Below are 18,944 nucleotides of genomic sequence, written 5' to 3' on the forward strand. Positions count from 1 at the left end.
AGATGCACGTTATCTATGCAGTTTAGGACAACGATCACAATATACATCTCATTCCTAAAAAATTCATCTTATTTAACGCCAAATCACAGGACAAACAGCGAGAAAACAAGTACAACACAAGCGCTTGTTTTGTACGTGTTTTCGTACTGTTTTTCCAGTCCTTTTGTGCTAAACAAGATGAATATTAGAATGATCACCAACCAGCCCAACAGTTAACGCTTATAAAAGATAATTCTCATTATCTGCCCTTCAAGTTGCACACTGGCATTCCTTGCATTGGAAAACATGTCTAACCCCTGATCTAATAACAGCTATATATTCATACACCACAGCTTGGTTACACTCACATCGAAGAATGTTTCGTTACATTTTGCTTTGCATATATTTCACTCGCAGCATATCCGAATCAATTCAATAATAGCCCACTCAATGCTGTAATATGTCTGACTTCTACTTCTATATGCTGATCCACTCTGTATTGAAAACAGGACGTTGGGGGAATATACAAAATGTTTTTGCATGCACAGGTCACGAAGTATTACTTCAGAAGGCTGAAAGCTAGTTTTAAAAAGCAGGTTTGCGTGTTATTTTTGAGTGAGCTTCCTAACTTTGTTTGAATATCTCGTTTTAGTACCTGCGTAGGCTTTTAATTAGGAGAAAAAAAAAATGCTTCTGTTTTTACATTCTGTTGCAATTGCTTACGTTCCACATATTAAGGTTAACAATATTGAGGAAATGATGTAATCTGTTGCAATCATTTTCAATGCGCAGTGAAAATAGAACACTTAATAAAAGGAAATGTCTTAGTTTATAGATGCTGATAGCTCATTATCACAAGCTAAACTACCTTAATTGTTATATACATACAGTTTTGAAAGCTCCTTCTTTTTGTTTTAGATATGCTTCCACAGTTTTGTTGTACACCTGCAAAAAATTATGATGTCAGTTTCGCCACCTAACAATCACAAAATATTAAAGCAGAAAAGAATGGCTAAAGATTTTTGATTTTATTATTCAGACCTCAATTTTAAGCAATGACTTCACAATTGTTTGGGTAAAGAAAAAAAAAGAAAATGCACATAATATTTACTAGCATTTTTTTTATCTAGCACATCGTATTACAGTCCATATATTTGAGTGTTAAAACATATATTGGCGCTATTTGACACCACGTGACAGCAATAATCGGTGATATCTGTTATGGGGTAACCAAGCGACTTTGGCTCTCTCCCTGCATCCAGCCGAGCGGACAGCGTGGATTGTTTCTATCTACAGGCAAACTACCAAACCTGGCTACCATCCTTACGACTTATAGTAGCTCTGCGAAGTCACGAATGTCCAGGACTGGTTCAGCACTCTTCATTGGCGTGACACAATATATCTTACAAGAAATGAATATTGTTGTGAGTAACGGTTTAAACTCACCGCAAATTGGTACTAGTTACTGGCAAATCATCCCTAGAGACAAAAAAACCTAGTTCCACAGGAACCGGCTCTAACGCATTCATGCCAAGGACTATTTCTTCTGCTCTCAAACTGACACAGCTTAAAAAAACATTAGAGTATTGCACTTAGACTTCTTAGGAGCTGGAGGTGCCGTTGAAGCAAATTTCGGTTCAGCTCATTTGCTGTGGTGTGGCGTTTTGCGTCAAACTAGTTAAATTGCGCATCGCGTCCATCTACAGCGAGCTTCATCGTATTTGCCTTTTTATTTTGTATGCGCATTTCGAAACGCTTGAGTTCACCACCGAAAACTAAACTCTCCGGCAGGCTGTTTACTTTACTGATTTTTTTTTTCTTACTTACTCCCACCCTTTTTCTTTCCCTTAATTCCCTCCATTGCCCTATGAAAGGCATAGGTGAACGAAAAACGCGCTCTCAGGCAGTCAGCGTGGCGCGAACATTTACGCATTCTCTTGAAGAGCGGAAGGTTTTGTTCGTTACTCAAAACCTAAAATATTACACATCACTGCTTGGTGTAATGTTCAGTGTGGAGAGTTATAAAACAAGAGCTATTAAAATACGCCAGAATTCAGACCCGCACGGTTTGCCTGTTCTTGCACTGTGTTCAAAATTTTTTTGCTGGATTGTTGTAGCGTAGTGATGCCCTGTAGTAAACGTAATTGCGCCCGGCGCTGTCGTAAACGGCGGAAGCATAAACGAAAATAAACTAAGAAAAGGAATTTTCACAGTGAAACTTAATTTATGTATCTTTTTACTTTGTTCTTGTATTCTACTGTGCGGCACCCTCGTAAGGAATCTTAATAGACACCTGTGTTATGCTGACAAATGTGTGCTAACCATTCCTGGTACAAGAATCATCTGGTAGCCTCAGAGCAAAAAGAAATTGGTTATGGTAGCCGAGATGGCAACAGCAGTATCACTCAGCATCTGATACTGACAAAGAGAAAGCTGCTTTAAAATAGCGGTATTCAATAAAAGGTATTTCTGTCTTATAACGGTTTCGATTTGTGTGAAAGCTGCCCTCGGTGCGTGTTATATTTTGCGCGCAAACAAAGAACATGTGTAAATTATACTTTAAAACTAATATACGTAGACTTAGTCGCGCAGCAAAAGGAAATAAATGTCGTTGCTCAACAAGGTACGGTTGCAAAGGTTTTCGTGAACTTACAGACTTAGTAAAAAGACTGCGTTCGCAGGGAATCTTGTTTGGCGCAAGGACAACTTTCTGGTACTATGTTTTGATAAAACAAAGATGCAGTATTAACAACGGACGCTTCTATTATGCTAGCATGCACACGTAGCACGAAGTAGCGTTTGACTGACACGAAACTGTTTGCATCACAGTTTATCAGTTTTTTTTTTTTAATAACGTTGTTCATTGCCTCAGGTCATAGCAGAATATGTATAAAAGGTTTAAAAGGGTATTAAATGAAAGAAAAAAGGTTTACTGTTCTAACAAAGATCAAAAGAGAGCGATGATAAGGCCCTTGCGTCGAAGCAATTTGCAAAGATGAGTTGTTCAGCGAAAGGCCCACTGCCGTCAGGTGCCAAATTCTCGTTGGCTTCAGTGCCCGGCAAGCCCACAACTAGTGGTGCATATCTGCCTCATGATTTTGGGACTTGCAGATAGGACATCCTCGACGTTGATATAAATATCAATATTGAGGCCATGTTCGTGTTACAGCAGGTGTGAGGGCAACCGCGACCCGGATCCTCCGTAGCGCAGCCTCCTCTGCGCGGCAAAAACCGCTGGGGAGGGTTACCGCCCACGGTGGTACAAGAGCACGTGTGCGGCTTTGGAGGTGCTTCTTTTTTGTGAGAAGCAGAGTGGCATCATCCATAGGTGTCATTGATGAAGGTAGAGTCGCCTCGCGTGTTGCGAAATCTGCAGAGGTGTGCGAACTGAGTTGGTCACGTGGGACCAACTCAATTCGAATGGTTTGCGAGATGCGAGCCGCCAGACGATGTATATTCTGGCAGATTTCTGGGCTGCGACTGACGCGTCGTAGCGGACGCATTGCTTTTAGGGCGTCCGGTGCGAAGAAGAAGATCGGCAGTGGTGCGAAAGGAGCCTTCGCGCTAGGCCAGCCTTTAAATCATCCTTCATCTTGTTGCCGCGTTGTATACCGTCTTCTTGCTTGTCGCCACGTATCAATATAACTTATCTACCTAAGTAAATGACAATCACAGGTTCGCGATGGTTGAAGTCAATATACAAAGGTATACTGCACATCGATTGAGTGAACTACAAGCGTACAAAAAGTCGTCATCTACTCACCGGCTCAATGACACTCTTGAATTGGTTAAGAAAGCAATGGCTACTCCTTATACACTTGTCGTTATCTTTGAACATGTCACAAGATGTAGTCAATAAAAAGTCTTTCTCGTTAGGATCCTTGTGAACTGTAAAAAAGTATCAACAATATTTAATTCTTTTACACGGGACAAAAATTTTCTTTCGCAGCAATAATTGTGTGAGCTGTGTTTTTAGGTGTTTGTCAAATGCTTTTATTCAATCCCACCGAGCTGCCGACTAAAGGTATAAAACCGTCATTTCGTTACTATATCATTGTTAACGACTTTACGAGACGTAAAATAAAGCACAAAAAAGAGTGAGAACTCATTAGGGTATATTTGGCCTGCACCGTTTTGCCAAATGTAACCGAGGGGAATAATTTCTTCCTTTCTTCCTCGAAAAGTAAATCCTTTCAGGGTTCTTTACATGTGAAATACTATTAAAAGGCTAGTTGTGGTACATTTCTACCTTAGAGAGGTCTACATAAGGAGAAGTGGTATATATGATTCAGTATATCACAAAAAGAAACCATAATGCGGGGTCACTTTTATAAAAACACTCACTCTAAATGGACGTAAATCATGAAGCATGTTTACGTTTGTAGCGAGGGCTATATTGGCCGAAAGGTCATATTTTCGCTGTGGCGGTGGCCGAGCCGTAGTCGCATCGCTCCTACATCTCATCTGGCGAGCTACATCAGTGGTATAGTACTAATGACTGATGGCTAACTAGTCATTAAATAGTGCTAATTATTAGCTAACTAGTCACTAACCAGTACTAACTGATGATAACTGGTCACTAAATAGTACCAATTAGTCATTAGTCATGACTAAATAGTAATGTGAAATTACAATGACTCATCATGACATCGTTACATGGTGCAATCATCGGTTGTGATGTTATTATGACACCATATCCGGACATGACGTCACTACTTGTGATGACGTCATCAGGCGATTCACACATATACAATGTAGACCCCGTGGGGCTTTCGATCCAGGTGTCCATGTGGTGCAATTCATTTGGCTCTTCCTCGAACGCCTCACCACACAGCATATAGAAGCAGACTCAGTGCAGCAGACATCAGAGGCGTTTCAAATTTGATTACAGAAAAGGAAAGGCGCAGTAGCTGTCACAATTCTCCCCGTACACCTTAAGCTAGTCGTAACGAAAAAGAAGAAAGTGATAGTGAAAATAGAGAGAAAGAGCGGCTGTACTGGAGTGCTTCAGACCATCGCGCGACAGACAATTTCACCTCATCGCACTTTAGTGGTCCAAAGTGGCCCCTGTGGCTTTGTAAAGCTGTCTCTTATTGTTAAACATATACATGACAACAACACGTTCATCCAGAGAAACGGAACTCTCGCTACGTATATCCCGGTTTAGCTAAGCTAAGGCACTGCCAATTTGGTTTTCTCAGTTTTAGACTATTTGTCTGTCTAAAAAGACTACAAAGTATTTAACATCACAAAGTTAGGCTCCTTTTTTGTCTACTGGAAACTCGGCATGCTCTATATTGCTTCGGGAATGCATCTATAGCAAAAATAAAATCAATAAAATGCCGAAGCCGAATAACATAAGGATGACTGCGTTTAAAAAAAGAACGCTGCTGCAGACAGTTCAATCCTTTGTTGTGCGCGTAAGTTGGCAATAAGGCGTGTTCTTACTCCTGCCACTAACGCTAAGCAAATTTGCTTTGGTGTTGTCTCTAATATATGCCTTCAAAGAAATGCATCATTAAGGACAGTAATTGATGGCCTACGGCTGCAGCAATTGGCTCTTTGGTTTCTGCACATTTGAAATGTCGTGACGTGCTCAGTACACATGCTTTCGCTTTTTGTTAAGCGCACATTTTACGTACTAAATGAGTAATATTGCTTGTACTAAGGTCCGTTTTTCACAGCCGTTTCGACGGTGTGACCCGTTATTACCGGCACAAAATTAGCAAATGGCAGAGCACAGTAACCGCAATCGAACGACGAGGTTTCATGCTCTCATATTTTTACGCTGTTGCATGACGACCTGGCTGAGACTGCTGAATGTAAATTAGTGCCTCAATGAATTTGTTTGGCCTTATATTTATGCACATTTCTCAAAACGAGTTCCCGTTCTCGAACCCGACCTCGGCGGCTGCGTTTCGATGGAGGCGAGACGAATAGGCGTCTGTGTGCTGTGCGATGTCAGCGCACGTTAAAAATCCCCAGGTGGTCGAAATTAATCCGAAGCCCTCCACTACGGCTCCCCTTTCTCTCTTTCCACTTTCACTCCCACCTTCCTCCCTCCCTTACGGCGCGGTTGCGGTGTCCACAGAGCAAGTGTGACAGTTACTGCGTCTTTCCCTTCCTGTAAACCAATTATTATCATTCGACGACAATATTCTACTGTTAAAATATCTACTTAAAATAAATATTGCTCACTTATAAATTGTAACGCAAAAGAATAGCTGTACACTATGATCCGCCATTCCGCCTCTGTTTAGGGATAAGATATTTTCAGCATTCTGCTTTATAGCAAAAAAAAATGTATTCAATGACAAAAATGTTTACGACTGTACTACTCAGCTCAAACATTTATGCCAGATGAGTCCAGTGAATTGTGATCGGCACTTTTCAGTGGAAACAAAGAATAATAGAAATGGCCCCGCCCCCTTATTTCAAACTCCCACGTCGCAGAGAAAGCTGTGTGGTAGTGTCAATTTGTTTGACCGTTTTTGTTGCAATCAGAAAGGTCTTTTTGTGTATTTCTAGGATTAATGTTTGTCCGTCCAGCTGTTAACTGACAGGCGACAGAGATATTATATATAAAAATAAGACAGAAACCGTGTTCCAAATTTACATATAAACTCTCTTCCAAATCTTGAAATTTGCAAGACGGATATATCTCAACGAAGGACTACTTAGAAAAGCGCTTGGAAATAGAAGGAATTAACAGTCACAAAAAATATTGATATATAAAATGGCCCGAAAACCTGAAAATAAAAACCTATGAATACAAGAATAGGCCAATAATAATGAGCATATCGTCAGTAAAATATCCAGTTTTTAGCAAGCATAAGCCTATTTCTTTTTGAACTGCACCCATTTTATTGTAATTCGTTTGAATAAAATCAGCCAAAGGTGACCATTTTAAGTTCATAATGTATCGTGAAGGCCCCATATTCATATTACCTAATATTCCATCAAAAAGAAAATGAATATTAGAACCATATGACACGCCACCATCTTATTATTGCCTCCAAACATTTCTTCCTAAATAAGAGCATAATTATTTCTCGCAACAAATAAATACACCATCCTAACCTAGTTCTTGGTATCTTATACAAGAAGCCATAGACTTCATAGGTGCAAGTTAGGTTGCGAGAGGAGAAGAGAACAAGTCTGTTGATCTGATTTCATCTAAGAAGTTATTTGAAGAATTATATAGTCGTAAATCAATAATCACGTGTGCATAAAGCCATGTCTTCAGGTGTGATAGGTGTTCCCACCGCGGTGGCGTCGTTATCCTAGTCAAAAATGATTTTAAAAGAGTATTTGCAGCAGGTAGACAGCCGCGAAAGTTTATTTTTAAAGATTAAATACGTTGTTCACATCTTCATTCTGTGCACACTGTATAGGCCTCTAGATTTTGGTACTGACTATATGAACAAATTGCAGGATCATTTGTATTCATTTAAGAACAGTGAAATCATTATTTTAGGAGACTTCATTATTCCAAATTTCAATTAATCTAGTGGTTCTTTCGAATCTTCCGCAAATGCAGACATAATTTCAGACCAAAACATTGTTCAGAACCTTGTTCAAGTTGTAACGAAGCCAACAAGGGTTCGAGAGGTGTGTAGTTCCGTTCTAGGATTAGAATTGGCATGAATATCATTGACTGCTACATGTTTCTCTAATGTTGTTTCTTGTGATAAAACATAAGAAAGCTTGCCTAAAGTTATAAAAAACATTTCAAGCGCAAATGACGACTTAGTACTTGATTATTTAGATTTTGCTTTTGACGAATTTTTGGGTGATGATGTCTTTTTTTTTTGTGGGATATTTTCAAGAAGCAGCGTGAATTTCGTCTGTTGAATCCACATTATTCATCGTAAGCGGAACGTCAAAAGCTTTTAGCGTTTGAAAATGGGAAACATTTTTAGCAGGACTTGCAGCTTAACCTTATTCTAATATTGATTTGCAAGGAAACGGTGGTTCACAGATGGTCTCCCGAATTGATAAAAAGAAATTCTGATAGGTTTTGTAATCATAATAGAGAGTCTCGTAAGCCGATCGAGCAAATGGCGACGAATGTATGCGTTGTCACGTGCCAAAAGGACATTGTCATAGCTATTATAATTATTTAACATCTGTTTTCTCAACTTATTCAGATGAAAATATGGACGGTTTTGTTTGTGATTGCTTTGAACCTTTGGATATTGTCTCGGATGATGATGTCAGGCTACTCCGATTAGATACGAAGTGTTCTCTCGGCTCAGACGGCATTCCTAATGCATTTTTCCGGTGCTATGCTGAGCCATTGTCTTGTTTTCAGTCCAAAATATTTTATGCTTCCCTATGCTCTTGCTCCTTGCTGCCTGACTAATTCACAGGGAAGGTTATTCTTGTTTATAAGAATGATGGGGCTCTGTGTAAACAACTACCGCCTGATCTCTCTAACGTTATCCTGCTGTAAACTTATCGACCATATTACTGTCTATCAAATACGTTCAGTATTAAACAGTAACGATCCTTAAACCCTGCTCAGCAAGGTTGAGGAAGGGATTCTCTACTACTACCCAATTGATAATAGTCATTCATAATTTCAGGGCAGTTTTGAACGAGTGAGGTCGAATTGATGTTTTATTTCTAGATTTTGCCAACGCCTTTGACGTGTCTCATAATAAAGCCCTTTTAAAACAGAAACTTATTGGTATTGCCGCGAAACCTTCAAAACTGTATTTGTTGTTTTTTTTAACAGCCGCCGGCATGCGGCCTTATCACTGTGATTCTGGCACGCGTATCAATTCTGTATCCCGTGCTTGTTCATGCTCGTTGTCGCGATACGACGGGTTATCATTTTCTTTGTCACGAAAGTTGCGCCGAGATCTGTCTCGAAGATTCCAATCACTTGCGTATGATTCCACAATGTTCCGGGGTGCACTAGTAGCACTTTGCGACGTCATCTAGATTATTCTGAGCAGCCTTTAAATTGAGCGTTGACCAGTGTGACGGGCATTCTTTGTTCGACGATCGACGAGCACGTTTGTTGCTATCGCCGCCGCCGAGTTGCTTAGTTCTTTTGCAGGCGCAAGTCAGCCCAATAAAGAGTTTCTTTCGTGCAATCATCGACCCTTCATTTGTGTTGTCGACCTTGTCACCACTACGTGACAGTATACCAAATCAGCTCACTGCTTGGATTCAAGCTTTTCTGCAACACAACGAAATTTGTTGAGATTTGCGGGAGTGGTTCTTCTCCACTCCCGTGTGTGCTTGGCCCCCTACTTTTTTAGTTCATGTAAATGATTTAGTTAGCGGTATAATCCAGCTGTCAAGGTTATTTTTTTGAGAATGACTGCATGATATACACTCCGGTATCTTCTGTTTCCGAATATAGGAACATTTAGAAAATGCTCTGCATAGTGTCGTCTCCTGGAGTGTAAAATTAGGCATAGAAATAATCAGAAGGCTGTGGTCATGCGGATAACAACGAAGAAAAATCCATTTTCATTCAAACATTGCAATAATGGCGTTTCAGTAAAACAAGTGCCAAGGTATAAGTATCTTGGAATTGTAGCAAACTCGAAACTAAAACGGAATGACCATATAGCCCATGTTAAATCCTCAGCCTTACCTAATTGATTTTTTTTTCGCCTTAAACTTAGGGCCGCACCTAACAACTGCAAGCTATTAGCCTACAGTATGCTTATAAGACCAGAAATCGAATATGTCGGTATCATTTGCGACCGCCATAGAAAAAAGACATAGGAGAATTAAAAAAAAAATAGAAAGACGCGAATACAGAGAATAGGTACGATAGAACTCATTCTCGATATTAGTTAATGGGAGCAAATGATATTGAACTTCTTGACGTCAGACGTGAGATAGCTTGCCTATCGCTCCCTCACAACCTAGTTCATGGAAGACTATGCATCTCTCCAGCCCCCAATTGTGCATGTTTCATAAACGCGTAGAACTCGTTGTCCTTATGTTCACACTTTAGCACCACACTTCTCGCATACTAACGCTTTTAGGTTTTCTGTTTTCCGAGAACGATTGACGAATGGAATGCCCTGCCTGTACGAGGGATTTTGGCTGTTGATTTTGACAATACACTTTGTGAGCTATTTAAATTATATTTTTCTACATTAGACAATATTGTTGTTCTCTGTTTTAATCGAAAAAGCTGCTCTTTTCTTCGAGAGAATGCATTTTTCTGCCCTATCTGTTTAGACCAAAATGGGATTCTTCAATATCGTGCATATAAATAAATAATAAAAAGAAGTATGTTTTAGCGTCGGTTGCTTGAAGAAACAAATATTCAATTGACTACTTAATAGCAATAGATGTGGTCAGGATTTTACCTCCAATGTGAAGGTGATGTAGCAGCTGGTGTGCGAAAACGGATCCAAAACTACCGAAGTTCAGAGACCTGAAACAACAACAAAAAAAAAGAGTTAGTTTGCTGGGGTGGGCGGCGGTGCCTTTCATAAATTCCTCAGAGCAATGTGAAGATTTTGACGATGCGTATTTGCAGTCAATGAAGGACCCGGATTGCCCCTGGTGTATTTTATGTCCTTATTGCACATTATGTCCTGCATTGCACCGCTAATGCGGCACGCCCCTTCTCGCAACACATAACTGAAGTACTAAAAGGTTCTTAAAAAAAGAGTGAACGGCAGCAACTTAAAAAGTACTTGAAAAGCGTGCGTCATGAATTTATACCAACACTTCACTTCATCTATTCCTATGCGGTTCAGAATGCTAGAAATACTGAAACTCTCGCAAACACAAATAATAAAGGGAAATAAATATATTTATTGAACGCAATATTACGTTTGGAGAATGCGAAATTTTGAAGCCTGACGTTCTTGAAGCGTATTTTCTCTTGCCGTGATGCAGCTCGCTGAAAATATTCTTACGGACGAAGGAGGAAAAAGCGGGCAGTGGCACCGACAATAGCGCGCGCGCTAGGCCCGCTCACAGATTCATTAAACGTCATCTCACAACCATCGAGCATTTTCTGTCTGTCCTCTGTTCTCCTGTTGTAATCGCTTGCCGCCACGTAACAATATGAACTCAATGAAGGAGTCCTTACCTTACTATTTCTTAGATTCTTGATGTGCCACTGTCTCCAATTGCTGGGTTTTTACTACGGTGCACCCACTAGGTTTTATTCTTGCTTTGTTTAAACCTAATCGACGATGTGGCTAGCAGCGTCGTTTCGTCGCCATTGCTGTCGCCGCGATGTGTGCGTGAACAACATTGAGTCATGTGTATAGCTCACATAATTAGGTTTACAAGATTAACATATAAAAATTTACTATGTGTCACATAATAGGCGGCATTCGTTAGGTTGCCCATGTTGCATTTATACACACGCTGAATTGTTGTTCTGTAAACCCCATACGTTCACAGGACCTGTATATGTGACCGTCGGTCGGGCGCGCAAGAACGCGGACGTGCACGTTGCCTCGGAACAGTATAGCTTTTACTGTGTTAGTTTCAGCTCTCTCCATGCCCGAGCATAAGAATACGTGCTGCCTGTGTCGTACTTTCCCCACTCAAAGTCACCCCTATCACGTCCGAAGTACACAGCTTCCTTTGTATATCCGTATATTCTTTTTTCGCTGGCAATGTCACCCCCAGAAGAACCGAAGTTGAGGGCGTACGTGACTTTTGTTTTTGTTGTGCGTTATGTTTTTCAAAGTTAAGATGGCGGCCATGCAGTGCTAAAGTGTGCTTTGTCTACGTGTGCCTTCCTCTGTGAGTGAATTACTTTGTGCGCTCGAAGTGTGTGTTTTGTTGCGGACTCCGACCCTGCGCACAAAGCATCGTCCACAGGAGTTTAAAATGAAGCCGCCGAGGCCCCAAAGTCGGTCCGCCCAGTTCGATTACTGAGAGGAAACCCCGAGCTGCCACGTACTCACGGGGGGTACCCGAGCGCCGCCGCCGCCGGCACCACATCCTCAGACCGCAAGCTTCACCGGAAGGACCTTCGCTTTCGAGTGCTGCCCGTCTGCGTCATCCCTGTGATGGACTGCCGCCGCGTTCCCTGGTCAATTGTATGTTCGAAACTGCTCTGAACTTTCTTTCCCTTACTGTTACATGAATTGTTACTTGCGTCCCAGAAAAGCATGTCCCTGTATACATAATTCGAAGTATTTATTTAAATTGTTTCTTCACTCATGTCGTTGCCTTTCAGAATGTTAATTGCTGCCCTCTAAATGTTTTATGTATTCCTCGTTCAGAGCCTATAAACGTCTTCTTATTTTTGTTTCAGGTCAGCGCGTCTTCGTGTCATTCTCCACGTTTGCTTACCGGCTATGCCGGGCATCAAACGACCACCCCGCCTTTTGTCATGTCTCGGTGGTGACCTCCGGTGATTACCGAGTGCATGACACTATAAAAAGCAAAAACTTGAGACCCATAAATTATTCCATTTTAAGCTGTAGCCGCTTCTTTTGCGACCGGAGCCACTGCACGTCTATACTTGTATACAGCGGCGCGGGGACACCTGCTACTGAGATAGGCTTAACGTTGGTGCGTGCCGGCGGCTTCCGCTCTTTCTTCCCTAAGAGCATGGTCCAACGATTTCGATGCGACCAGCTATTTCTCACCGTGAGGATTTCGCAATGAACGTTCAGTCCTTGGAGGTCGGGAAGAAAGGGCAGCTTTCATGACATCCACAGTAGCTCGGACAACCGTGTAAGTACAACAGGAATCGATGGTGCGCCGACAATGGCAGGGAGCGGAAACAAGGGAGATGGCATACTGGTTTTCGGTAAAATCCTCCAATTCGACGGAGCAAATATTGCTATAAACCTAAGGTAGTGTTGAGGAGAATCCGTTTTCAGACTGCGTTTACACCAGTCGCCAAATCCTCCTAGACTTCGCACACTGCTTTCCTGATCTCCCCTTTCTGTCGAGCTCCCGCTACGGACACGATGCTTGATCATTTTCTAACACCGCTAAAAACTTATCCTGGACGTTGCGCGGTAAGCGAGCTACAGCTTCGAAGCCACTCTTATGACCCTACCCGGGTACCCGATACAAGAGTATGGGTATATAGGCCCTAACACCGAGCATTTGTATTTAATAGTGCCACAAGCCTGTATTATTATATTTAGATCACTTATGCTGGAGGGCACATTTGCGCGATGAAAAAAAGTATTGCTGCTCTACGGAGTGATCCGGAATCGACACCTGATTCTATTCTGCCATTCTAGCAGAGAGCTCTCGTTCCCATTTTCCCATTGGAATACGACTGCCCCAAACTGAGTGGAAACATTTGATACAGATGTTCATTGGAATTTCACATTACACCTTCAAACACATACCGAGATGAAGTGCCAACTGTAGCGTCTGGTTTTTCTCATCATTCTTATATTTTTATGACTCGTTTTTAGATCCTGTATTGACTAGTTCTTATTGTCCCGGATGTAATTTCTCTTTGTAACGCCACTACCACGTAAAAATATGTACGCTGTTGGCGGAACTGCCAGAAGGCATTGCTAGCAAAGGAGTGTTTCCACTTCACCCAAGCCGATATATAATTTTGCTAGCAGGTCAAACATTGGCACCTGTCTTGCCTTTCGTCATCGCCTAGACACGCAATACAAGTACATACGATATGTCGCCAAAGGCAGAGACAATGGCAGCTGTAAATTCTTCACTCCTTGCGAAGTGTATGTAAAGGCACTACTAGCGAGGTGATAATCATCAGTAACGACGAAGCGGATTAAGTTGGACTTTGTCAAGACTCTGAGTGAAAGGCATACAAGACAGAAAGTAGAAGAAGGGCGCAATTGTCAACTGGGCCTGCGCAGAAACTCTGACACTTTTCTGAATGATACTTGACGATTTATAGGTGAACAATACAAGGCCAAGAGATAGTTGTGCGAGAATTTGTCCAAAACGATTGCTAAAAGTAATATCTATCGGCAAGAGCAACCAACTCGGCTTAGTCATAGACAGTCTACCGGAGTTCCATCGACGGAAAATGTATGTAGGTGCAGGGGAAGGTCTTTGCATTTCATGAGGCGCCGCCGTAAGGTTAAAACATTTGCAGATCTTTGAGCACATCTACTCCGGATAGTTTGTTGGCTACACTGTCAAGTTGATGCTGAGCAGAATTCACACTGCGCAAAAAGATAGATGAAACAAGAAAGCAATGCCAAAAGTAACTCAGGACCCACTCGGAACATTGTAACGCCTATTTGTTTTATGAAGATACTGGAGGACGTGGAGGACGAAAAGTGAAAAAATTCCATCTAGTCATAAGAAGATCGGACAGCAGACGGCTTAGAGTGGAAGTGGAGAATAGGAAATTATTCAATGGTGCCTATAGGAACTGGGAGGAGGCTTGAGCACTTGTTCGACAGCGAGGAGAATGGTCTGTCTTGACAGCTGGCTGCCTATTGAGCTGCCTTCAAAAAGCTATCCAATGATTATCTTGGTACACGATTCCTATCTTGACTGATATCGTGACGCAATCGCATAAAGTATTTCTGTTAGAAAATGTTTAATGCGAAAGCCTTTATTAACTCATAGGCAGTCTTTTCTTCCATCTAACAAGCGTAACATAATGTTACGTAATGTTACGTACTATGTTACGTAACGTAACGTAACATAGTGCGCGTGTGCTGTGTATCTTCTCCTGTGTTTGTGTTTATTTGCGCCACATATCTGAATACGATTATGCACCAACTTGCCCCTCAAGCCGTTATTTTGTAACATAATTGGATCTATTTATCGCTCTCCGTCCTCATCCTAATCAGGTTTTTGCCTTGAACTCGACGGCATTCTTAACTTGCTGAGCCTCGAAAATAGTAACATAATTATTATGAACGAAATTAATGTTGGCATTAAAAATACGTCTGACGTCAAATGCTGTGAATATATAACATGCATGTTTAGCCATTGTTTGGAATCTTTAACTGACATATCTACACGGTGCACAGCTCTTGGCCCGCAGACACTCATTCATCATGTTTTATCTAACATTCTCTCACCTCGCACTGCAGGGGTAGTCCACTTCGATATAACCGAGCATTACCCCATTTTTCTACTACTTGAAAGTGTCATCATAAAGAAGCCTAATGTCTGCAACTCATACTCATTTCACTCCGACCGGTTTATTAACATCGTATCTCAAATTGGGCTGCTATAACCAGCGAACCGTATGTTTAAATTGCTTTTTAAAACTTATGCGATACAATACTAGAAATAGTAATGCTTGCACGTCCATATCTTCAGTTCAGCGTTAGTATCCTGCTCCCATAAATCCTTCGATAACAAATGGACTGCTGCGGTCTATTCGCAGAAACGATAACCTTCATAAAAAAGTCAAACGACAGTCATTTAACCTTTCCGTCAAAACCCGCTCTCGCGCATATTTCCAAAATAATCACTGTACTACTTCAAAAAGCCAAACGGGACTACTTTCTGCACATAGACCGCCAGCAACAAACTACAAACGAATTCCATGACGGTAATATGGCACGAACTCATCCATTGGACATAACTAATGCGTTAATTAAATTTTTTTCATGTGCCTGCCCAATGCAAGCTTCAGTTTCTTGTAATACTTGCGCTGCCCATATTCATTTTGTTTGTACCCCGCGTCATCCGAAGAAATCATAACCACAATCTCGTCCTTAAAGAATATTGGATCAGTGTTCGATCAAATCCATCCATCTAAGAATAAACTGGTGGCGCGACAGCTCTTTTGCGCGGGCTAACCTCATTAATCAAATGTTTAAAACAGGCGTTTTTCCTGTAGCGATAAAGAGAAGCAGAGTAATACCGGTCTTTTAGAATGGAGACCGCAATAATGTGTCCAACGATCTACCAATACCTGTTTTACCCTTTTTTTTAGCAAGCTCATAGAGAAACTTTTGGTTAATCGTTTAATGAAGTACTTCACTAAGCTTAATCTCTTAACTCCCCAACAGTTCGGATTTCGTTCCAATTATTCAACAGAGCTTGCGCTATTAGAACTAACTGACGCTATCAAATGTTCGAATGACCAAGTACTTTGGGCGGGAGCTGTTTTTCTAGACTTTACTAAAGCTTTTGATAAAATTACCCACACCATACATTTTTCAAAACTGGAGTCTCTGGGAATCTACGGCCCAGCATTAACGTTCATACGTGCTTATCTTACTGACAGAATTCAAATTTAAAGTTAGCCGACCGTTTATCTCAGCCAGTATCCATTAACCAAGGTGTGCCACAGCGTTTCATTTTAGGAGCACTGCTTTTCTTAATAAACATTAACAATCTACCTAGCTATTTCACCAAAATTAACTGCATTCCATAGGCCGATGACACTACATTATATACTGGCGACAAAAACATAAATAACATGAGCACAACATTGAATGCTGAACTTGCAATTCTAGTTCATTGGTGCCAAGATAATCAGCTTGAAATTAATTTTAAAAATTTCACGACCTTTCGTTCGCATGATAAACAACCGATTAATATTGCTCCGCTTTATTTAGATAAACACATAATTCCACTTTCTCATTGTACTACATTTATTGGCATCCTAGTAGACAAACATTTAAATTTACCTTGCCCACTGAATCATTATGCAAAAACGTTGCCTTTGGCATTAGGGAGCTTCTTCGAACACGTCATTCCGTTCAGCCCCATATTATTCGGACGCTTTATTTCGCATTTGTTCACAGTCACCTAACCTACTGCATATCATCCTGGGGAACTACATATCTCACTCATATGTCAAGCATCGGTCATTCACAAAACTCTGTGATTCGGATACTTAACTTTTCCCCGTCCACTGCCTCAGCTGCCCTATACATCGAAATCTTAATATCTTCCCTTTACTGAGTCTGCTCCATCTAAGATTAGCCACACTTATATACAGCGCCCGCAATGGTGACATTGTCATTATTGCCCTTCCGTCATAACCCCTCATAAATAGTAAAATTTCCCAAAGCGACAATTTGCTACTTCAAAAGATAATGATGGAAAATAGCGTAAAAAGTACACGAAGGACGGAAGGACGACACGGACAAGCGCTACCGGACAAGCGTCCTTCGTGTACTTTTTGTGCTATTTTCCATCATGAATGTTCACCAACTCGTCCAACATTCGGCATTACTTCCCAGAGTTAACACTAATTATGGCAAACAAACCCTTTTGTTTTTAGCTATAACTCTATGGAATTCACTACCTTCATATGTTAAAACAGTTTGGTCGTATAGGCGTTTCACTAGTAACATCAAAGCATTTTTAATAACCAAGTTATAACCACAAGGGTATGTTTTCCTTTTTTTAAGTATCGTTGTTCTTGTTGTTCACGGATGTTATCATATCTTAACGGTTAATTTCTGCCATATTTGTGATTTTGTTTTAAGCATTTTGTTATAGGAGGCCCCCTGAAAGCTTCACTTTGGGACTTCCTTCTGTATCAAAAACACCATAATAATTTGTGTAATACATTTCTGACAACGAAAAACCTGAAAAAACGCTGATACTGTCGGCGTTTGTTCGGTCATATTGTAGCTGCCAATCAAGTGTCGTCACGATGAAGTCCCTGTAAACGATGAAGTCCCAGCCGAGCGCTTTAAGCAACTCCGCCTCACCGGGGATTGTTTAGTACCATGAGGACTGTAGTAGCGGTGACACTGATGCTGCAAATGGCAATAATGATAATGGTTACATTAGCTATAATAATGACAGTGCATTTAGTTGATAATAATAATAAGAGCAAACGTGACACACCGTATGCACCAGCAACGCATAGGCTTTCACATTTCTGCAGTGTACATTCCACAATGGTCTCGGAATTGTTGGACTTCATCAATGTTTGTTTTAAATTTGTTACATACTGCGTGTAATGACTGTCTTCGACAGCAAAAGCTTTTGTGTCAGGGAGTGTTGCAGTGTCATTAAGAATAAAAATAGAGGCGGCCAGCATGACGGGTCAATGCTTGCAGTGGTGTTAGAAAATACTTTTGTGTCAAGCATACAACTGCAGAATTCTGTAAACGTAAGCGATTGGATAACGCTAGTCGCCAATTATGGCGCTTAAGTTAATATTTACGATCACATAAAGTCAATAAAGATTGAGGTAACAGGGGTGATAACAGTTACGACTTTCATCAAATCTTCATCTTCGTCTATGTCAGCATTCTTTTCAAGGTGTAGGCTGCGTTGCTTATCGCTGACCGATTAGTCCTTGTATGGCTGATTTCTTAGTCTTGTTATGCCAGATCGGAGAGTTTTCAGGTCAACCAAAGAACTTCTAGGGCATTTAAGAAAATAGATAATAGTCTTGAAATATATTACAAATAGAAAGATTATACTTTTTTGCAATAGTTATGTTATTTTGAATCACAAAACGCTTGCAGAACCCGTATTTGAGCTTTCCGCACTTTTTGCTCATTGTGGACTGCCTGGTTGCTCAATGCAGCAAATTCTTTTTATCGTGCGTTATCAGTGCGCATTAAAGGACCTGACATAATGAACCTCATGCCAAATTCCGCATCTAAGGATACTACCCTTTCCCACGGCCGATTTCGGCATTCATATTATGCATATTAGGATTACCTACTGCCATGATATTGGTCCTGCATTCGTTAATAATATTTTGCTCTGATAAGTCTTTAAAACGGTTAATAAGGTAGTGACGAGTTAAACTGCAGGCAAAAATAATTACAATCTTTCTGGTGATGTGGGAACAAGTTTATTAAAAGCACGAAGTTTCTTAATCGCGCTTTTTGGGCAACATACGAGATGTTCAGAGAACACTTCTTGAAAACCACTTTACAAGAAAGCCGCACTCTTTAGATGGCTTAGAAGTTTACATGCCCAAGAAAGGTTTAAATCGTTTTTGCCGACAACTTCATTCTATGGCCAGATTTGGCAGTCATTCATTGCCTCGTGATTGAAGCTATTCATTTCTATGCTGCTGCCGGAAGGCATCTCGCAAAACCAATACGACAATCGCAATA

At 40.9% G+C, this 18,944-nt stretch overlaps 1 protein-coding gene across 1 annotated transcript in view; it reads right to left on the reverse strand.

The window, feature by feature from the left end:
* Positions 1 to 18,944, reverse strand: part of LOC146174856 (neprilysin-1-like) — a 101,065-nt gene that overhangs the window by 32,101 nt on the left and 50,020 nt on the right. The window contains exons 10-12 of the mRNA XM_084585472.1: positions 10,323 to 10,390; positions 3,743 to 3,867; positions 868 to 924 (exon numbers count right to left, since the gene is read on the reverse strand). Coding sequence (XP_084441598.1) covers positions 868 to 924; positions 3,743 to 3,867; positions 10,323 to 10,390 — 250 coding nt within the window. The remainder of the gene's footprint in view (positions 1 to 867; positions 925 to 3,742; positions 3,868 to 10,322; positions 10,391 to 18,944) is intronic.

This window comes from Amblyomma maculatum, chromosome 11 (genome assembly GCF_055883805.1).
Source record: "Amblyomma maculatum isolate TAMU_Amacu chromosome 11, ASM5588380v1, whole genome shotgun sequence".
Taxonomy (NCBI): Eukaryota; Metazoa; Arthropoda; class Arachnida; order Ixodida; family Ixodidae; genus Amblyomma; species Amblyomma maculatum.